Source organism: Coregonus clupeaformis, chromosome 2 (assembly GCF_020615455.1).
Source record: "Coregonus clupeaformis isolate EN_2021a chromosome 2, ASM2061545v1, whole genome shotgun sequence".
Taxonomy (NCBI): Eukaryota; Metazoa; Chordata; class Actinopteri; order Salmoniformes; family Salmonidae; genus Coregonus; species Coregonus clupeaformis.
Window position 1 is genome coordinate 3,294,932 of NC_059193.1, and position 23,025 is coordinate 3,317,956.

Here is a 23,025-nt window from a genome sequence, read left to right on the forward strand (position 1 = left end):
TAGCGTCACAGGGGAGTCTGCTCTAGTTTTCTCAAACTGGTCCCAGTGAGTTGTAATGAGTATGAACACCAGAGGAGGTGCTTTCATCCAAGCCAGAATCTACATGTCACCACATAGTTGGTCACATTCTGTCTGGTCATCTTGTTCTACTGCAGTATTCACAGATAGATTAGGTGATACGTTCGTGTTGACACCATAGTATTTGATCATTAACTGTAATCACTGTTTCTCTCTCTCTTTACTCCCAACTCTTCTCTCTCTCTCTCCCTCTTCTCTCTCTCTCTCCCTCTTCTTTCTCCCCCACCCTCCCCTCTCTCTCTCTCAGTGCACGGTGTGGGACTGGGACTCCAATGGGAAGCACGACTTTATTGGTGAATATCAGGCCACATTCAAAGAGATGAGAGGGGCAATGGATGGGAGACAGGTAGGCTGTACAGGTGTTGTGTGGGTTTATAAGTGAGGTTGTTTTGGTTTTTTTAGGTAGCGAGGGCATCAATCAGGTTTGTAAAATGATCATTTCTAGATGCCTCCATATGTTTTCATTATCATCATGCTTGTAGCATCTGGAATTTGTCGAATGAGAAAAATTAAAACAATTAAGTCACAAACAATTTTTGGGGTGTGCATCTACCTACTCATTTTACTAGCTCATCTGGAAACATTGTAATTATTATATACCTAAGACTTATCAGACTGTAGGAATCAGACTCTGATATGGTTCTGTACTCATTGGAAAGTATGTCTCTCCAGAGGATGTGGGAGAGCAGAGAGAAAGTGGGTTAGAGAGGCAGAGCTCATGTTGGTCGCCGACTGAAGATTTCATCCAACTCCAGGTTTTTCTAGTGTCCTCTCTCTGGGGGATGTGACCAGAGGCTAGCTTCCTCTCTCTGGGGGCCATTTGGGGCCATTTGGGGCTCCTGGAGGAGATACTTATCTCATTGGGTGCTGAGGATATATCAGTGCTCCACAGGGAAGAGTAGGACAGAAGCCTGAAGAAAAACCAAACAAATGACAATGGATCTCTCTCAACCAGGAGCCTCCCCACCATCCGGTAGCCACCGTCTCCTCTTTCTCTCCCTCTGTGCCGGTGTAATTCAGAAATCAGCACTCTCTCCTTCCCTGTATGGAGGACAAGAGTGTGGGAGAGTGAAAGTTCTGTCCTGCCTGGTGTGTTTGGGAAAGAATCCTTGCCGTTTCCTTCCAGCTCAGAATGCTTGGAAATGGATCCATTGAGCCATGGTTAGTGCTATCCGGGATCCTTGGGACGTCCCTACCCTAAACCCTAACCTTAACCCCTACCCTCACCCTAACCTTAACCATAACCATAACCATAACCCTTACTTTACCTTACCCTAACCTTAACCCTTACCTTAACCGTTTTAAATTTAAACTTCAATGGGATGACATCATATTTGGGACATCCCAAAGATTCCGTTAACACTTTTCCGTTGAGCCATGACCCTCAGTGATGTTTGAAAGGTCAAAGGGTACTTTAACTTGGTTTCACTTGATGGCACTTTGATATAGACATAATTATTTTTTTCCCCGTCTTCAAGATTACTCTTTTAATAGAGATCAGCCTTCATCACCACTTAAAGAGACAGTTTGAGGAGACTGTTGTAAGACTTTTGTGTTTTATGTTTGGTATTTATGAATTCTGCATAATGCCTTTTGGTTTAAGCCATGTGCTAGTGTTTTCTTTTTAAAGGCATTTGCCTAGTGTCCAGAGTTTTGCAAACAGAACAGCTTCCCTTGGAACAAGAACAAGAACAAATGCATTTAATTAACTGGCGTTCTCGGTGAAGATGACAGGCGACAACCCGTACGGCCATACATCACTGGACAGCTCTCCTTCATCACGCCGACCGGCCCTGTGCTCAGGCAGACAGCTGTGTCTTCATTAGCACACAGAAGGAGCTCCAGGCTGAGGCATCTGGGCTAATTATATTACAACGTGGCTCGCCCGTAGTCTAAATAAACCCTACGGTGCTCGGGCCTCAAACGCAGCAAGCTTTTAAAGGCCGTTCACACCACTAATTGGCTCCTTCATGGAATTTAAGAAGACCGCAGAACCTGCTGGCATTAAACCCGTTACAGTAAGGCCCATTCCATTCGATTCCAATGCCACATATAGGATACACAAGGAGTGCTGACTCCTACTGAAACCAGTGATTTGGCTGATAGCGATATCTCGTTTTTTTTTACCCATTATCTGTCAATCATTCATGGAGCTGCAACTAGTTGGGTGTCCACTTTTACGATAATGGTTATATAATTAGTTTTGTAAGCTAAAGTGAAAGACTGAGAACAGCACGGACAGACTGTCCCTGAGACGATTAGGTGACTGATATTTAGTTTTTTCTCCCATGACTCTTAGAGGAAAGGTGGTAGATTTTAACACAGGAGTTGTTTTCTGTTTTTGAGCAGCAGATTGAAATGACTGGGCTAATCTGTACAGTCATGAATGGATAATGCTCCCCTCATTAGTGACGAACAAACGACCCAGAAACCAAACCTCCTCAGGCTGTTGTTGCTTGGCTTTGCTAATTATTCTCCCTAGCACGCTCTACAGTACCATTTCCTTGCCACCTCTCATTGCTGTGGATCGTATTGTTGTATTTCACTCCATTGTCTGGCCTCCACTACCATGGCTCCATGTTATCCAGTGGGACGATATAGTCTATCAATATCTGTCGTTTTTTTATGATGTTTTGAATCTCTGTTTAGCACAGTCAGTCTCCCTCTACCAAGTCACATACTGTAAGGATGATACTATACTTATTGTGGTTTTTGGTCTCACTTGTTTTTTGATTTGATCAATGACAGGTCCAATGGGAGTGTATAAACCCCAAGTATCAGATCAAGAAGAAGAATTACAAGAACTCTGGTATCGTCATTCTCAATCAGTGCAAGGTGATTCACAACACTTTCAATCTCTCTCTCTCTCTCGCTCTCTATCTCTCTCTCTCTCTCTCTCTCTCTCTCTCTCTCTCTCTCTCTCTCTCTCTCTCTCTCTCTCTCTCTCTCTCTCTCTCTCTCTCTGTCTCCTTAATATTCACACACTCGTTCCTTCCTTCCTCCACCCACCACTTTCTCTAACCTGATGTCTTAGTCTGATTGGCAGATGGTTCTAGAACATTTATCATCCTGTTGCTGTTATGGATGTGAAGGAAGGTTGTGATCAGATGGAATCTGACTAATATGACATTTCTTCCATCTGCTGATCCCACAGATGGCCTTACATTTACATTTATATTTACGTCATTTAGCAGACGCTCTTATCCAGAGCAACTTACAAATAGGTGCATTCACCTTATAGCCAGTGGGATAACCACTTTACAATGTTTTTTTTTTTGTTTGTTTTTTTGGGGGGGGGAGGGGGGGAACGACAGGGTGTTGTCCAGGGTCACGCCAAGGCTCTTCGCACTCTGGGAGGAGGACACAACGGAGTTGTCAACCGTGATGGCGAGATCATGGAACAGGCAGTCCTTCCCCGGGAGGAAGAGCAGCTCCGTCTTGCCAAGGTTCAGCTTGAGGTGGTGATCCGTCATCCATACTGATATGTCTGCCAGACATGCAGAGATGTGATTCGCCACCTGGTTATCAGAAGGGGAAAAGGAGAAGATTAGTTGTGTGTCGTCAGCGTAGCAATGATAGGAGAGGCCATGTGAGGATATGACAGAGCCAAGTGACTTGGTGTATAGCGAGAATAGGAGAGGGCCTAGAACTGAGCCCTGGGGGACACCAGTGGTGAGAGCACGTGGTGCGGAGACAGCTTTTCGCCACGCCACTTGGTAGGAGCGACCGGTCAGGTAGGACGCAATCCAAGAGTGAGCCGCGCCGGAGATGCCCAGCTCGGAGAGGGTGGAGAGGAGGATCTGATATTTCACAGTATCAAAGGCAGCAGACAGGTCTAGAAGGACAAGAGCAGAGGAGAGAGAGTTAGCTTTAGCAGTGCGGGAGAGCCTCCGTGACACAGAGAAGAGCAGTCTCAGTTGAATGACCAGTCTTGAAACCTGACTGGTTTGGATCAAGAAGGTCATTCTGAGAGAGATAGCAAGAGAGTTGGCTAAAGAGGGCACGCTCAATAGTTTTGGAGAGAAAAGAAAGAAGGGATACTGGTCTGTAGTTGTTGACATCAGAGGGATCGAGTGTTGGTTTTTTGAGAAGGGGTGCAACTCTCGCTCTCTTGAAGACGGAAGGGACATAGCCATCGGTCAAGGATGAGTTGATCAGCGAGGTGAGGTAAGGGAGAAGGTCACCGGAGATGGTCTGGAGAAGAGAGGAGGGGATAGGGTCAAGCGGGCAGGTTGTTGGGCGGCCTGCCATCGCAAGTCGCAAGATTTTATCTGGAGAGAGAGGGGAGAAAGAAGTCAAAGCATAGGGTAGGGCAGTGTGAGCAGGACCAGCAGTGTCATTTGACTTAACAAACGAGGATCGGATGTCGTCAACAGAGAGGGATTTGGGGGTGGGGGGGGGGATTCAGCAGGGAGGAGAATGTGGCAAAGAGCGTCCTAGGGTTAGAGGCAGATGCTTGGAGTGGTAGAAAGTGGCCTTAGCAGCAGAAACAGATGAAGAAAATGTAGAGAGGAGGGAGTGAAAAGATGCCAGTTCCGCAGGGAGTCTAGTTTTCTTCCATTTCCGCTCAGCTGCCAGGAGCTCTGTTCTGTGAGCTCGCAATGAGTCATCAAGCCACGGAGCTGGAGGGGAGGACCGAGCCGGCCGGGAGGATAGGGGACATAGAGAGTCAAATGATGCAGAAAGGGGAGGAGAGGATGGTTGAGGAGGCAGAATCAGGAGATTGGAGGGAGAAGGATTGAGCAGAGGGAAGAGATGATAGGATGGAAGAGGAGAGAGTAGCGGAAGAGAGAGAGCGATGGTTGCGACGGCGCATTACCATCTGTGTAGGGGCAGAGTGAGTAGTGTTGGAGGAGAGGGAGAGAGAAAAGGATACAAAGTAGTGGTCGGAGACTTGGAGGGGAGTTGCAGTGAGATTAGTAGAACAACAGCATCTAGTAAAGATGAGGTCAAGCGTATTGCCTGCCTTGTGAGTAGGGGGACGGTGAGAGGGTGAGGTCAAAAGAGGAGAGGAGTGGAAAGAAGGAGGCAGAGAGAAATGAGTCAAATGTAGACGTAGGGAGGTTGAAATCCCCCAGAACTGTGAGGGGTGAGCCATCCTCAGGAAAGGAACTTATCAAGGCGTCAAGCTCATTGATGAACTCTCCAAGGGAACCTGGAGGGCGATAGATGACAAGGATATTAAGCTTAAATGGGCTAGTGACTGTGACAGCATGGAATTCAAATGAGGAGATAGACAGATGGGTCAGGGGAAAAATTGAGAATGTCCACTTGGGAGAGATGAGGATTCCTGTGCCACCACCCCGCTGACCAGATGCTCTCGGGGTATGCGAGAACACATGGTCAGACGAGGAGAGAGCAGCAGGAGTAGCAGTGTTTTCAGTGGTAATCCATGTTTCCGTCAGCGCCAAGAAGTCGAGGGACTGGAGGGTAGCATAGGCTGAGATGAACTCTGCCTTGTTGGCAGCAGAACGGCAGTTCCAGAGGCTGCCTGAGACCTGGAACTCCACGTGGGTCGTGCGTGCAGGGACTACCAGGTTAGAGAGGCAGCAGCCACGCGGTGTGAGGCGTTTGTGTAGCCTGTGCGGAGAGGAGAGAACAGGGATAGGCAGAGGCATAGTTGACAGGCTGCAGCAGATGGCTACAATAATGCAGAGGAGATCGGAATGAAATGAACTAAACATCTGGGAAAGGAGAGAGCGGGGCCTCCCTCACCACAACTCCCAAATATAACTCTCCCAACTTCCACCTCAGAAACTATAATTGTTGTAAACTACAGCGGTTCAATGTTTTCTAGGAATAGACTAACTTAGTTTATTCAGCTAGCTAACTAGGTGCAGTATTATTCCGTGAAAAACGTCCGGGCACCTCGTCATAAGACGCCACAGCCAGCTAGCATGCCGGTCTCCAACAACAGGGTTTAGCGCCAATACTCGGCGACAACAAACCACCAGTGTATCAACACGCAAGCAGATCGTTCGTGTCCGTGTGTAACGTTGTGGGTTAGTCCCGACAGCTTGAGCGAGTCCGTCGTCAACTTATTCAGCCAGTTAGTTAGCTAGAATAGTTAGCAAACTAGCTAGCCATTGCTTTCAGACAAAGAAATAACCCCTCCTTTCACGGCACGAACACACAGAGAGAGCCAAACTAACGTTAACTAGTCACCCATGTCCCGAATTCCTTGAACGACTCGGGCTATCAATATGTAAAAAAAAAAAAACACAAGCCTTAAAATTAGTGTCATTTTAGGGACAACTATGTCTGTATGGACACACCGTGGAATAGCTAATGTTGTTTTTAAATGCAGACAGATTCCCATTAAATAAGTGCTGGCCTTTCTCAGTGTCTTTATTGGCAGATTACTACTTCCCAAGATGATCTATTATATTGAGAAGATAGTCGAGTGACCGCTCTAACAAAGGTAAGACATGTCCTCAAAGATGGAAGGCAGGTTGGAGGAGGCGAGATCAGGTGGGACCATTCTAGCTAATGAGAGGGCAGATACACGCATGAACAACAGGCACAACTAAGTCGTCTTTCTCAAAGTTGCCGGAATGCCACGTGCATCCACTTATATCAGTACATTTGTAACAGCCTAAACATTATTTAACTTCTGTTAGATTAAATAAGCCTCTCGTAATTCGACATGCTGTCATAGACCTCCATACAAAAAAGGCTTATCTCACGCACACAGATTTTGGGCCGGAGTAAATCCTCTCGCTTTGCCTCTTCCTCTCTGATATTTCCCAACACTGGCCAACATGTGACACCAGTTGTAAGAGAGACATAATGGAGAACTCACACAGCCAGCTGCTGTCTCAAAGCTAATGGCTAACATGCTACACCAGCTGCTTTCTAATAGGCTGGAATAAAGGGTAAGATGCTCCCAAGTGGTCAGTTACTGTGTCCATCATGTCATCCCCAAGTCATTGGAGCCAATTCTCACTGTGGATAGCTGAGTTCTCCCGCCCTCAACTGCTGTCTCCCATCCACAGATCATCAAGATGCACTCATTCCTGGATTACATCATGGGAGGCTGTCAGATCCAGTTTACAGTGAGTTCACACTGACATGCATGCCTCACACATTCACACACAGGATGCCAAAATGTATTCAAATCCACACAATATGCAAATGACTTTAAAAATGTCACTGCCCTCATGATTATCTTTTTAGTTGGGTGACGTACAGCACCAATGAAAAGTTTGGCCACACCTACTCATTCAAGTTTTTTTTGTTTTTATTTTTATTTTTTAAAACTATTTTCTACATTGTAGAATAATAGTGAAGACATCAAAACTTTGAAATAACACATATGGAATCATGTAGTAACCAAAAAAGTGTTAAACAAATCAAAATATATTATGTATTTGAGATTCTTCAAATAGCCACCCTTTGCCTTGATGACAGCTTTGCGCACTCTTGTCATTCTCTCAACCAGCTTCATGAGGTAGTCACCTGGAATGCATTTCAATTAAAAGGTTTGCCTTGTTAAAAGTTCATTTGTGGAATTTATTTCCTTCTTAATGCATTTGAGCCAGTCAGTTGTGTTGTGACAAGGTAGGGGTGGTATACAGAAGATAGCCCTATTTGGTAAAAGTCCATATTATGGCAAGAACAGCTCAAATAAGCAAAGAGAAATGACAGTACATCATTACTTTTAGACATGAAGGTCAGTCAATACGGAAAATGTCAAGAACTTTGAAAGTTTCTTCAAGTGCAGTCGCAAAAACCATCAAGCGTTATGATGAAACTGGCTCTCATGAGGACCGCCACAGGAAAGGAAGACCCAGAGTTACCTCTATGCAGAGGATAAGTTCATTAGAGTTACCATCTTCAGAAGTCGCAGCCCAAATAAATGCTTCACTGAGTTCAAGTAACAGACACATCTCAACATCAACTGTTCAGAGGAGACTGCGTGAATCAGGCCTTCATGGTCGAATTGTTGCAAAGAAACCACTACTAAAGGACACCAATAAGAAGAAGAGACTTGCTTGGGCCAAGAAACACGAGCAATGGACATTAGACCGGTGGAAATCTGTCCTTTGGTCCAACCACCGTGTCTTTGTGAGAAGCGGTGTTGGTGAACGGTTGATCTCCACATGTGTATTTCCCACCGTGAAGCATGGAGGAGGAGGTGTTATGGTGTGGGGGTGCTATGCTGGTGACACTGTCTGTGATTTATTTAGAATTCAAATCACACTTAACCAGCATGGCTACCACAGCATTCTGCAGCGATACGCCATCCCATCTGGTTTGCGCTTAGTGGGACTATCATTTGTTTTTCAACAGGACAATGACCCAAAACACACCTCCAGGCTGTGTAAGGGCTATTTGACCAAGGAGAGTGATGGAGTGCTGCATCAGATGACCTGGCCTCCACAGTCACTGACCTCAACCCAATTGAGATGGTTTGGGATGAGTTGGACCGCAGAGTGAAGGAAAAGCAGCCAACAAGTGCTCAGCATGTGTGGGAACTCCTTCAAGACTGTTGGACAAGCATTCCTCATGAAGCTGGTTGAGAGAATGCCAAGAGTGTGCAAAGCTGTCATCAAGGCAAAGGGTGGCTACTTTGAAGTTTGGTTACTACATGATTCCATATGTGTTATTTCATAGTTTTGACGTCTTCACTATTATTCTAAAATAGTAAAAATAAAGAAAAACCCTTGAATGAGTAGGTGTGTCCAAACTTTCGACTGGTGCTGTATATGTGACAGACTGGGTTTTAACCAGGGTCATCTGTGTGCCACAAGACTGAGTTAGCCTGCTGAGCTTAAGCCTAGGCATTAGTTTAGGGAGATAATGCAAATAATGGGGTGGGGATGGTGTATGTGTCAGAGTGAGGGAGAGGTGGGGATGGTGTATGTGTCAGAGTGAGGGAGAGGTGGGGATGGTGTGTGTGTCAGAGTGAGGGAGAGGTGGGGATGGTGTGTGTGTCAGAGTGAGGGAGAGGTGGGGATGGTGTGTGTCAGAGTGAGGGAGAGGTGGGGATGGTGTGTGTCAGAGTGAGGGATAGGTGTAAAGGGAAGGTGCATACATTTGAGGTAATTGGAGTCAAACTCCCCTTTGATTGCCACTTGTCTTCCCAGGTAGCTATTGATTTCACCGCCTCGAACGGGGATCCTCACAACAGCTGCTCGCTACACTACATCCACCCCTACCAGCCTAACGAGTACCTCAAAGCCCTGGTCGCGGTAGGGGAGATCTGCCAGGATTACGACAGGTGAGGCCAATCACATTCAAGCACTCGTTAACAGGTATTATGTAAAATGTTGTGCAATGACTGTTGCTCGTGACTTCAATGTTGATCCCTCCTCTCCTGAAAAAATCTAATAACTTTTGAAAGTTTGTATGTGAAAGTTTACTCTAGTTCTCCAGTGACTCAGAGGTTATGTAAATGAGAAGTCATTTAGAGCCCATTGTAGTCCTGGGTCGCCAGCGGAATGAACTTGTTTATGGGTATTTGTTTCAGATAATGATCACCGGCTCAGAATCAAGTGTGTCATCGCTCAAATTCTAATCACTTTTTGTTTTCTGTCCCTGCATGCATTTCAATCCAGTGACAAAAATGTTCCCAGCGTTTGGCTTCGGCGCTCGGATCCCGCCCGACTTCAAGGTAATTTCCAACCGTATTTTTCACAGAGTTGGGCTATGGCTCAGCCTCAGCAGGGTGTCAGTAATCACTCCTGTGGCGAGATGAGACGAGGTGAGACTCTGGCTCTGCTCTCCTGCTTCTGTGGTGATTACGGAAGCCACCCGCTGGCCCTCGCTGACCCTCGCTGGCCCTCGCTGGCCCCTGCTCTGCTCTGTCCTGTCACACAGAATGGGCCCGTCCAGCCCAGCGCTCTTTACTGCTGCATTGACTTTCTGAGTCACTAAACTGAACCCAGCAGGAAATAATTGACATTCTGCCTGGGTGACTGATGCTACCACTGGCTGATACATTATACTGTCTCTGGTCCAGCCTGGGGGGGCAGACTAACCCATCGAGCTGTGTGTGGGGTGGGGGGGGTAGCATGGCTTGCAATTATGCTAATTACCCAACCCACAAAAATGCATCCATGGAATTTTGATTTTAAAAATTAGATTGTTTGATTGATTGCTTCTGGCCAACTGTGTGTATGTGTGTGTGTCTGTGTGTGTGTGTGTGTGTGTGTGTGTGTGTGTGTGCTCCTTTGTCTCACTGTTCCATGGTGATCAAAATATCATATTTTTCATCTTCCTCCAGGTTTCCCACGATTTTGCGGTGAATTTTAATGAGGAAAACCCAGAATGTGCAGGTAGGTGCTTCGCCTCAAACAGATTAGAGGTTCACCCTGCCTTTGAAATCACAGACTGTCAAAATGCTTTATTTCAAATGCTCATCACTAGCTCTGGGGTGGGTGGTTACAGTAAATTGGCTAAATTGGGGTCAATTTCCCCTTGCACTGAATGCCTATTAAATATTGAAACCACAAATATACCTTTAATAACACATTAACCAGGTAATAAAACCGCATTTACCACACACTCTCTTCATTCCGGCCCAAACACTTTGTAGGGATGCATCAATAAAAAGTTGTAACAGTGAGTTAAATGGCTTAAGGAAAAGGTTGAACAGCCAAAGATGACCTGCATAAAGTCCCACAGACAGGCCTGGGTGAACAGCCAAAGGTGACTTGCATAAAGTCCCACAGACAGGCCTGGGTGAACAGCCAAAGGTGACTTGCATAAAGTCCCACAGACAGGCCTGTGTGAACAGCCAAAGGTGACTTGCATAAAGTCCCACAGACAGGCCTGGGTGAACAGCCAAAGGTGTTGGCTGAGCGCAAACTTCAACGTTGTGAAAATTCTGTGCAACTTTCGGCGTACTTTTACTGTGAACACTTGAGGCTGTACCCGTTTTAATTTACTGTTTTAACAGTGTCCAAGTAGGCTACTGTGGCTATTTGATCATAATGTAGGCCTACCATAGTGGCCTACCATCAAAAACAATGGAGAAAATGCATCACATAACATTTTAACATGGAAATAGTGGTTCTATCGTTCAGCCGACAGTAGCAGCCAATGTGTGGTGGCAGGTAGCTTAGTGGTTAAGCTTGGATAAGCTAAGTAGCCAATAGACAGAGGGTAGCATAATTTGTCTGATTCTCTGTAATATTGGATTTTTCACCTAGTCGGCTCGGGGCTTAGAACCAGCGACCTTTCAGTTACTGGCACAACACTAGTAACCGAAAGGTCGCTGGTTCTAAGCCCCGAGCCGACTAGGTGAAAAATCTGTCGATGTGCCCTTGAGCAAAGCACTTAACCCTAATTTCTCCTGTAAGTCGCTCTGGATAAGAGCATCTGCTAAATGACAAAAATAATAATAATAATATTATGTAGGCCTACATTCCATAAGACTTTTGAAAGAAACATGCAGAGCTTGACATTAACCTGTTTATCCACTTGTCCTTCAGACAAGGAGGTGACTGAAAATGTTGTTTGATGCAAGAAACCACTTTACAAAATAAAATGCATTATTATTCCTAAACCAATATTACAGAGAATCAGACAAATTATGCTACCCTCTGTCTATTGGCTACTTAGCATACTCAAGCCTGTCTCAAAATACATCACTGCCCCTTTAATACATAAAGCTCTTTACCTGACTGGCTTTTCAAAGATGGCTAGATGTTTATACGTTTTGTGCTCGTAGGAAGCAATCACTCACACATTTCTGACTACAAATTAGCTATAACTGGGCTAATAACTCACTAACTAGAAAAGAGTATGAACAAATGTGCACACGTAGCTACATACAGCTAGGGGATGTGGCGGTCATGACATTTGTCAGCCAGTGATTGTCAAGCAAATAACTGTTGGTCTCACGGTAATTGACCATTAATGAACATAAAGACATTTAGCATCTCCTGGCTTCCACGCATAGCCTACAAGCCACTGATGCAGACCTTTGGAACATATACATTTTTAAAAGTCTAATACATCCATGTAATATAGCCTATACCAACACAATAAATCCATTATTTATTTTAGACAGGTCTGAAGATTTATCTATTTCAGAAGAACATAATACCATACTCTGAGTTGTCCTTATGTTAGGCCCTGATCTGGCTATGCCATATGGCTGTGGGCTACACTAGTTCATTTAGCAGACAGGATTTGCTTAGAATTCCATGGCATTATTTGATATTATTTTATAGTATGAAGAATACAATTGAACATAGCTGAATAAAATAGAAAGGATATTTTCCCCAAACGATTTGAGAGTGTGCACATGCCGCTATTCTGTGTTGAGCGGTTAACCAAAAAACAGGGACTCCTATATGCTTAATTTAGAGTTATTTATGTAACTTTAGTTGTTCTACAAACATTGGGCTATATGTTTAGATTTTTAATACATTCTAAGGCGGCATGATGAGACTAATGATGGTTTGAAAAATGTTGCATGAAAGGCATGAGCTCTGCTTGGTTTTTTGCGCAGGCTGTACACACTTCACACCCTGGAGAGAAATAATGTTTTCTGAATGTCTAATACATAACTCAATGGAGAGAAATAATGTTTTCTGAATGTCTAATACATACAGTGGGGGGGAAAAGTATTTAGTCAGCCACCAATTGTGCAAGTTCTCCCACTTAAAAAGATGAGAGAGGCCTGTAATTTTCATCATAGGTACACGTCAACTATGACAGACAAAATGAGAAAAAAATAATCCAGAAAATCACATTGTAGGATTTTTTAATGAATTTATTTGCAAATTATGGTGGAAAATAAGTATTTGGTCAATAACAAAAGTTTCTCAATACTTTGTTATATACCCTTTGTTGGCAATGACACAGGTCAAACGTTTTCTGTAAGCCTTCACAAGGTTTTCACACACTGTTGCTGGTATTTTGGCCCATTCCTCCATGCAGATCTCCTCTAGAGCAGTGATGTTTTGGGGCTGTCGCTGGGCAACACAGACTTTCAACTCCCTCCAAAGATTTTCTATGGGGTTGAGATCTGGAGACTGGCTAGGCCACTCCAGGACCTTGAAATGCTTCTTACGAAGCCACTCCTTCGTTGCCCGGGCGGTGTGTTTGGGATCATTGTCATGCTGAAAGACCCAGCCACGTTTCATCTTCAATGCCCTTGCTGATGGAAGGAGGTTTTCACTCAAAATCTCACGATACATGGCCCCATTCATTCTTTCCTTTACACGGATCAGTCGTCCTGGTCCCTTTGCAGAAAAACAGCCCCCAAAGCATGATGTTTCCACCCCCATGCTTCACAGTAGGTATGGTGTTCTTTGGATGCAACTCAGCATTCTTTGTCCTCCAAACACGACGAGTTGAGTTTTTTACCAAAAAGTTATATTTTGGTTTCATCTGACCATATGACATTCTCCCAATCCTCTTCTGGATCATCCAAATGCACTCTAGCAAACTTCAGACGGGCCTGGACATGTACTGGCTTAAGCAGGGGGACACGTCTGGCACTGCAGGATTTGAGTCCCTGGCGGCGTAGTGTGTTACTGATGGTAGGCTTTGTTACTTTGGTCCCAGCTCTCTGCAGGTCATTCACTAGGTCCCCCCGTGTGGTTCTGGGATTTTTGCTCACCGTTCTTGTGATCATTTTGACCCCACGGGGTGAGATCTTGTGTGGAGCCCCAGATCGAGGGAGATTATCAGTGGTCTTGTATGTCTTCCATTTCCTAATAATTGCTCCCACAGTTGATTTCTTCAAACCAAGCTGCTTACCTATTGCAGATTCAGTCTTCCCAGCCTGGTGCAGGTCTACAATTTAGTTTCTGGTGTCCTTTGACAGCTCTTTGGTCTTGGCCATAGTGGAGTTTGGAGTGTGACTGTTTGAGGTTGTGGACAGGTGTCTTTTATACTGATAACAAGTTCAAACAGGTGCCATTAATACAGGTAACGAGTGGAGGACAGAGGAGCCTCTTAAAGAAGAAGTTACAGGTCTGTGAGAGCCAGAAATCTTGCTTGTTTGTAGGTGACCAAAGACTTATTTTCCACCATAATTTGAAAATAAATTAATTAAAAATCCTACAATGTGATTTTCTGGATTTTTTTCTTCTCAATTTGTCTGTCATAGTTGACGTGTACCTATGATGAAAATTACAGGCCTCTCTCATCTTTTTAAGTGGGAGAACTTGCACAATTGGTGGCTGACTAAATACTTTTTCCCTCCACTGTTCTTTCAGGCAGTGAACAAGGCTTGACAGTTTGGCTTGACAGCTTGTCACTATTGTGATCATTTTTCTAAAATACTTTTCTAAAGCTGCTAGCTAGACAGAAAGTTTTTATAACATAAACAAAATGCAATACTGCATCGAATAGGTTGAACAGGTGGTGTAAACATATCATTTGTGTATCTTTATGAGGTTGTGGGAGAGATTTAAACAGAAAAGTAATGAGACAGTGAGGCGCGCAGGGAGAGACAGAACACAAATGTGAATATGAAAGTCTGTCTGCATTGAGACATCCTCCAATTTGAAATAATATAAATGACAATGTTTCTCACTCAAACTCTGGAGAGATCCTTGTCCCTGTAATCAAATGACACTCACAGCACAAGCACCAATTGGGTGAACTTTGAACAGAAACTTTTATGAGAAACTTCATGTTTTTTTTATTAACATCTAATTAAACTTTGCTTTGTATAGGTATCATTAGAGGTATCATTATCAAGTGAATATGATTCTACCTGCAAAGTGAGGCTTCATTCTCATAGAATGAGTTAAATATGTTACAAAGTTTCCAAGTTTAATTCAGTTGATCTCATGTGATCTATCCAGCTCACCTGCACACAGCCCTAACACTTTTTCACACACTATATAAGAACAGAAGATAAGAATAGAATAGACTATAAGAATAGACTATGAGAATAGACTATAAGAATAGACTATGAGAATAGACTATGAGAATAGACTATAAGAATAGACTATAAGAATAGACTATAAGAATAGCTTTTACTTCCTTCAGCTTTTCAGCTCATCCTCCACTTTCTACCTTGTATTCGTGTCACTCTATTAGCTTGCTTGTTTTGAGTGGCGGGCGCCCTGGATGGGTGGAGAGCAGCCAGACAGGTGCTGATCCAGTCCAGAGCTTCTTGCCAGGAAAGCAGCCAAGAATAGATCAGTCTCAGTGCTCCTCTGTCCGGCAAGCTTCCAGCCCACCTCCCAAAGCAGAGGGCATAGCTTGCACAGTTTTTCATGCAGGAAAACTCTGTTGTTAAGATGCTGTTAGATGCGGACACACACCAATTCGTACACACACACGCTCAGTCAATACTGTCTTCCTTTGTGCCTGTACCTACCATTGATATTGATATCTCTTTGAGGATGAAAGTTTGCATTACTGTGGGTAGAGGGAGTGGCAAGCTGACACTTGCTTTTAAGTAGTGTGTGTGTGTGTGTGTGTGTGTGTGTGTGTGTGTGTGTGCGTGTGCATAACTGCCTGTGTGTGTACGTGCCGGTGTTTGTGCCTGTGTAAGATACACTATATATACAAAAGTATGTGGAAACCCCTTCAAATGAGTGGATTTGGCTATTTCAGCCACACCCGTTGCTGACAGGTGTATAAAATCAAGCACACAGCCATGCAATCTCCATAGACCAACATTGGCAGTATAATTTCCTTACTGAAGAGCTCAGTGACTTTCAACGGGGCACTGTCATAGGATGCCACCTTTCCAACAAGTCAATTTGTCAAATTTCTACCCTGCTAGAGCTGCCCCGGTCAACTGTAAGTGCTGTTATTGTGAAGTGGAAACTTGTAGGAGCAACAACGGCTCAGCCGCGAAGTGGTAGGCCACACAAGCTCACAGAACGGGAAGTGTGTAGCGCGTAAAAATCGTCTGTCCTCGGTTGCAACACTCACTCCCGGGTTCCAAACTGCCTCTGGAAGCAACGTCAGCACAATAACTGTTCGTCGGGAGCTTCATGAAATGGGTTTCCATGGCCGAGCAGCCCCACACAAGCCTAAGATCACCATGTGCAATGCCAAATGTAAAGTTTGGTGGAGGAGGAATAATAGTTGGGGCTGTTTTTCATGGTTCGGCTAGGCCCCCTAGTTCCAGTGAAGGGAAATCTTAACGCTACAGCATACAATGACATTCTAAACGATTCTGTGCTTCCAACTTTGTGGCAACAGTTTGGGGAAGGCCCTTTCCTGTTTCAGCATGACAATGCCCCCCTGCACAAAGCGAGGTCCATACAGAAATTGTTTGTCGAGATCGGTGTGGAAGAAATTGACTGGCCTGCACAGAGCCCTGACCTCAACCCGATCGAACAAGGCCGACTGTGAGCCAGGCCTAATCGCCCAACATCAGTGCCCGACATCACTAATGCTCTTGTGGCTGAATGGAAGCAAGTCCCCGCAGCAATGTTCCAACATCTAGTGGAAAGCCTTCCTAGAAGTGTGGAGGCAGTTATAGTAGCAAAGAGGGGACCAAGTCCATATTAATGCCCATGATTTTGAAATGAGATGTTCGACGATCAGGTGTCCACATACCTTTGGTCATGTAGCGTATGTGTGTGAGGGGGCGAGAGAGAGAGTGTGAGAATGTCTTCCAGCTCGAAGGCTCTCCAGTCCTCCAGTCACCTTTTTGATGGCTGAGGCTGCAGGAGAGTGGTCAGTAATCAGACCTCCAGATGTCTGCAGTATAGTGGTCAGTAATCAGACCTCCACATGCCTGCAGTATAGTGGTCAGTAATCAGACCTAACCTCCAGATGCCTGCAGTATAGTGGTCAGTAATCAGACCTAACCTCCAGATGCCTGCAGTATAGTGGTCAGTAATCAGACCTAACCTCCAGATGTCTGCAGTATAGTGGTCAGTAATCAGACCTAACCTCCAGATGCCTGCAGTATAGTGGTCAGTAATCAGACCTAACCTCCAGATGCCTGCAGTATAGTGGTCAGTAATCAGACCTAACCTCCAGATGCCTGCAGTATAGTGGTCAGTAATCAGACCTAACCTCCAGATGCCTGCAGTATAGTGGTCAGTAATCAGACCTAACCTCCAGATGCCTGCAGTATAGGGGTCAGTAATCAGACCTAACCTCCAGATGCCTGCAGTATAGTGGTCAGTAATCAGACCTAACCTCCAGATGTCTGTAGTATAGTGGTCAGTAATCAGACCTCCAGATGTCTGCGGTATAGTGGTCAGTAATCAGACCTCCAGATGTCTGCGGTACAGTGGTCAGTAATCAGACCTCCAGATGTCTGCGGTATAGTGGTCAGTAATCAGACCTCCAGATGTCTGCGGTATAGTGGTCAGTAATCAGACCTCCAGATGTCTACAGTATAGTGGTCAGTAATCAGACCTCCAGATGTCTGCGGTATAGTGGTCAGTAATCAGACCTCCAGATGTCTGTGGTATAGTTGTCAGTAATCAGACCTCCAGATGTCTGCAGTATATTGGTCAGTAATCAGACCTCCAGATGTCTGCGGTATAGTGGTCAGTAATCAGACCTCCAGATGTCTGCGGTATAGTGGTCAGTAATCAGACCTCCAGATGTCTGCGGTATAGTGGTCAGTATTCAGACCTCCAGATGTCTGCGGGACAGTGGTCAGTAATCAGACCTCCAGATGTCTGCGGTATTTTGGTCAGTAATCAGACCTCCAGATGTCTGCGGTATAGTGGTCAGTAATCAGACCTCCAGATGTCTGCAGTATAGTGGTCAGTAATCAGACCTCCAGATGTCTGCGGTATAGTGGTCAGTAATCAGACCTCCAGATGTCTGCGGTATAGTGGTCAGTAATCAGACCTCCAGATGTCTGCGGTATAGTGGTCAGTAATCAGACCTCCATATGTCTGCGGCATAGTGGTCAGTAATCAGACCTCCATATGTCTGCGGTATAGTGGTCAGTAATCAGACCTCCAGATGTCTGCGGTATAGTGGTCAGTATTCAGACCTCCATATGTCTGCGGTATAGTGGTCAGTAATCAGACCTCCAGATGTCTGCGGTATAGTGGTCAGTAATCAGACCTCCAGATGTCTGCGGCATAGTGGTCAGTAATCAGACCTCCATATGTCTGCGGTATAGTGGTCAGTAATCAGACCTCCAGATGTCTGCGGTATAGTGGTCAGTAATCAGACCTCCAGATGTCTGCGGTATAGTGGTCAGTAATCAGACCTCCAGATGTCTGCGGCATAGTGGTCAGTAATCAGACCTCCATATGTCTGCGGTATAGTGGTCAGTAATCAGACCTCCATATGTCTGCGGCATAGTGGTCAGTAATCAGACCTCCATATGTCTGCGGTATAGTGGTCAGTAATCAGACCTCCAGATGTCTGCGGTATAGTGGTCAGTAATCAGACCTCCATATGTCTGCGGTATAGTGGTCAGTAATCAGACCTCCAGATGTCTGCGGTATAGTGGTCAGTAATCAGACCTCTAGATGTCTACACCCCTCCACACACTCACACTCTCGTCCCCTAAGGAGAGCCTGTCACTGATAATGAAGTCTCTCTCTGTGTGTGGACCCACTCCAATTCAATTCGCATACCCACTCCAATTCAATTCGCATATCACCCCAACAGATCCACAGATAACGCAATCTCTATTGCACTCCACACTGCCTTCTCCCATGTGAGAATGCTGTTCATCGACTACAACTCAGCGTTCAACACCATAGTGCCCTCCAAGCTCATCACTAAGCTCAGGACCCTTGGACTGAACACCACCCTCTGCAACTGGATCCTGGACTTGCTGACGGGCCACCCCCCAGGTGGTGAGGGTAGGCAACAACACATCCACCACGCTGACCCTCAACAAGGACCCCCTCAGGAGTGTGTGCTTAGTCACCTCCTGTACTCCCTGTTCAGCCACGACTGCGTGGCCGTGCACGACTCCAACACAATCATTAAGTTTGCTGATGACACGTCGGTGACAGGCCTGATCACCGACAACGATGAGACAGCCTATAGGGAGGAGGTCAGTGACCTGGCAGTGTGGTGCCAGGACAACAACCTCTCCCTCAATGTCAGCAAGACAAAGGAGCTCATCGTGGACTACAGGAAACGGAGGGCCGAGCACACCCCCATCCACATCGACAAGGCTGTAGTGTAGCGGGTCAAGAGCTTCAAGCTCCTCGGTGTCCACCTCACTAAAGAATTAGCATGGCTACACACACCAACACAGTCATGAAGAAGACTGAAAAGATCCTCAAAGTTCTACAGCTGCACCATTGAGAGCATCTTGACTGGCTGCATCACCGCTTGGTATGGCAATTGCTTGGTATCCGACCGCAAGGCGCTACAAAGGGTAGTGCATACGGCACAGTACATCACTGGGGCTGAGCTCTCTGCCATCCAGGACCTCTATTCCAGGTGGTGTCTGAGGAAGGCCCTAAACATTGACAGACTCCAGCCACCCAAGTCATAAACTGTTCTCTCTGCTTCCGCACAGGAAGCGGTACCGAAGTCTGGAACTAACAGGACCCAGCACACAGCTTCTACCCCCAAGCCATAAGACTGCTGAAAAGTTAACCAAATAGCTACCTGGACTATCTGCATTGACCCTTTTTTCACTAACTCTTTTGACTCATTACATACGCTGCTGCTACTGTTTATTATCTATCCTGTTGCCTAGTAACTTTACCCCTACCTATATGTACATATCTACCTCAATTACTTCGTACCCCTGCACATCGACTCTGTACTGGTACCCCGTGTATATAGCCAAGTTATCATTACTCACTGTGTATTCATTCCTCATGGTATTATCTTTCTATAATTTCACTGTTAGTCTACACTAGTTGTTTACGAAGCATGTGGTGTTTGTGTGTGTGTGCGTGTGTGCACGCACACTGAGGTCATGATGGAGTTTTTTTTTAATTAAGTGAAATTCTCCAAAGATGTGTGTGTGACCTCAAATGTCCACTCAATCAGTAAATGGCATTACTTCAGCTGCTCGGCCTGATGGGAGGCCACTGCTGAGATCCCTATAGTGGTGAGAAGAGATAAATAGAAGTCAATGCAGCTGTGACGTTGACTAACTATTCACAGAGTGGCTGCTTCCCTCAAAGTGTAAAATATCATGGAATATCATGGGGCTCAATTACTCCACAAAGATACCTTCACACCTGTGTGCATTGGTGTTGGTCGTTGTGTTCCCCAAATACCCAGAGTTCTCCAGATGTATATGACTATGTGAGTGTTACTGTGTGTGTTATTCTGTGTTTTCCCAACATATGTTTATGGGTGTGTAGGTATCCAAGGGGTGGTGGAGGCCTATCAAACCTGCCTTCCTAAGCTTCAGCTCTACGGCCCCACCAACATCGCCCCCATCATCCAGAAAGTAGCCAGCTCCGCTTCACAAGAAATGCACACCAAGGAGGCCATGGTAAGATAGCTGTCAGTCGTCCTCTTCTCCTTGGAACCAGTCAATTTGGAGCATAGCTTGAACCTTCGCTTAAATCATGTATTGATGTCAATGGGAGACTTGCGCAATGTATTTCCAACAAACCCCACAGACATTACTCTCTCACGTTGCTCCCAACTCATTGACTTCCTTCCTTTATCTCTGCAGCAATACTTCATTCTGCTTATCCTAACGGACGGAGTGATCACAGATATGGCGGACACCCGCGAGGCCATCGTCCAAGCCTCCCACTTGCCCATGTCCATCATCATCGTGGGCGTGGGAAGTGCTGACTTCAGTGACATGCGGATGCTGGATGGAGATGACGGGATCCTTCGCTCGCCCAAGGGGGAGCCCTGCCTACGAGACATTGTCCAGTTCGTCCCCTTCCGCAACTTCAAACATGTGAGTCTTTATTGGAACTGGGAGGGTTAACTGAGGAACTGGGAGGGTTACCTGAGGAACTGGGAGGGTTACCTGAGGAACTGGGAGGTTACCTGAGGAACTGGGAGGGTTACCTGAGGAACTGGGAGGGTTACCTGAGGAACTTGGAGGTTACCTGAGGAACTGGGAGGGTTACCTGAGGAACTGGGAGGGTTACCTGAGGAACTGGGAGGGTTACCTGAGGAACTGGGAGGGTTACCTGAGGAACTTGGAGGTTACCTGAGGAACTGGGAGGTTACCTGAGGAACTGGGAGGTTACCTGAGGAACTGGGAGGGTTACCTGAGGAACTGGGGGTTACCTGAGGAACTGGGAGGTTACCTGAGGAACTTGGAGGTTACCTGAGGAACTGGGAGGGTTACCTGAGGAACTGGGAGGTTACCTGAGGAACTGGGAGGGTTACCTGAGGAACTGGGAGGGTTACCTGAGGAACTGGGAGGGTTACCTGAGGAACTGGGAGGGTTACCTGAGGAACTGTGAGGTTACCTGAGGAACTGGGAGGGTTACCTGAGGAACTGGGAGGGTTACCTGAGGAACTGGGAGGGTTACCTGAGGAACTGTGAGGTTACCTGAGGAACTGGGAGGGTTACCTGAGGAACTGGGAGGTTACCGGAGGAACTGGGAGGGTTACCTGAGGAACTGGGAGGTTACCGGAGGAACTGGGAGGTTACCTGAGGAACTGGGAGGTTACCTGAGGAACTGGGAGGGTTACCTGAGGAACTGGGAGGTTACCGGAGGAACTGGGAGGTTACCTGAGGAACTGGGAGGTTACCTGAGGAACTGGGAGGGTTACCTGAGGAACTGGGGAGGTTACCGGAGGAACTGGGAGGTTACCTGAGGAACTGGGAGGGTTACCTGAGGAACTGGGAGGGTTACCTGAGGAACTGGGAGGTTACCTGAGGAACTGGGAGGGTTACCTGAGGAACTGGGAGGTTACCGGAGGAACTGGGAGGGTTACCTGAGGAACTGGGAGGTTACCGGAGGAACTGGGAGGTTACCTGAGGAACTGGGAGGTTACCTGAGGAACTGGGAGGGTTACCTGAGGAACTGGGAGGTTACCGGAGGAACTGGGAGGTTACCTGAGGAACTGGGAGGTTACCTGAGGAACTGGGAGGGTTACCTGAGGAACTGGGAGGTTACCTGAGGAACTGGGAGGGTTACCTGAGGAACTGGGAGGGTTACCTGAGGAACTGGGAGGTTACCTGAGGAACTGGGAGGGTTATCTGAGTGTTACAGGAAGTGACAGGTTTCTCTCTGTCCCTCTCCAGGGCTCACCTGCAGAGCTGGCGAAGACTGTCCTAGCAGAAGTGCCCAACCAGGTGGTTGACTACTACAACAACAAGGGCATCAAACCCAAAGTTCCCAACGAGTTGGAGTCTTCCAAGACGTTCGCCCCCTGAGCGGAGGGGCCCAACGCCCTCATTACAACAGACAGCACGTTATGCTGACTAACTGAAAAGTTTACTGTTTTGCTCTATTCATTTGTTTGTTCTTTTCGTTGTGCATGCGTGGCCTCCGAGGCTTGCATCTGTAAAGCAACTGTATAATTCAAAGCATTTGTATGGAGGGGGGACACACACAAACGCAAAAACGAACAACCAAACTGACATCCCTACAGATGAGTGTTCAACTATCGATGACGGAATGTATAGAACACCCCCATTCGTTTTTTTTTATAAGAGTTTGTTGAGATTTTGCTAAATTTCTTAATATTCATACATTGTAAAACATTTTGGACCACAGTGAATTAACTAGCTACAGTACCTGCGTTAGAAACGTTTGCGTCCTCAGAAGTCCGTACTGCAGATGAGGCGGATGCATGAACTGTTGTTTTGCATGCTGGTAATAAAGCAGACACTGTTTTCTCATGGTTCATGTTGTTTTCTTAGTGAACAATAGAGTTTACAGTGTTGTGGGGATAAAGGAGATTCTACTATGAAGCATGTTGACATGGAAACTAACTGTGTGAGTAGACTTTAAAGCACAACTTGAGTATTCACTAGAGTATATTTTTTGCCGTTGTTATGTTACAATGCAGTATTCTGTGAAATAATAAAAGCTTTATCAATATGCTTGTGACTTGTACTATGTAAAAAAAAAAAGCTATTGGGTTTCAAATCAAAAACGTAATTGGAATTGTGGTCACAACCATTTCAAT

General features: G+C 45.9%; 1 protein-coding gene across 1 annotated transcript in view; it reads left to right on the forward strand.

Annotated features, from left to right (window-relative positions):
* LOC123481009 (copine-4-like) overlaps positions 1-22,909 on the forward strand; it is a 103,574-nt gene extending 80,665 nt beyond the window's left edge. The window contains 9 exon segments of the mRNA XM_045205597.1: positions 326-424; positions 2,827-2,913; positions 7,074-7,133; positions 9,168-9,306; positions 9,639-9,694; positions 10,307-10,358; positions 20,274-20,407; positions 20,594-20,830; positions 22,136-22,909. Of these exon segments, the coding sequence (XP_045061532.1) occupies positions 326-424; positions 2,827-2,913; positions 7,074-7,133; positions 9,168-9,306; positions 9,639-9,694; positions 10,307-10,358; positions 20,274-20,407; positions 20,594-20,830; positions 22,136-22,267 (996 nt within the window). The 3' untranslated portion in view covers positions 22,268-22,909.
* Positions 22,910-23,025: the final 116 nt, after the last annotated feature.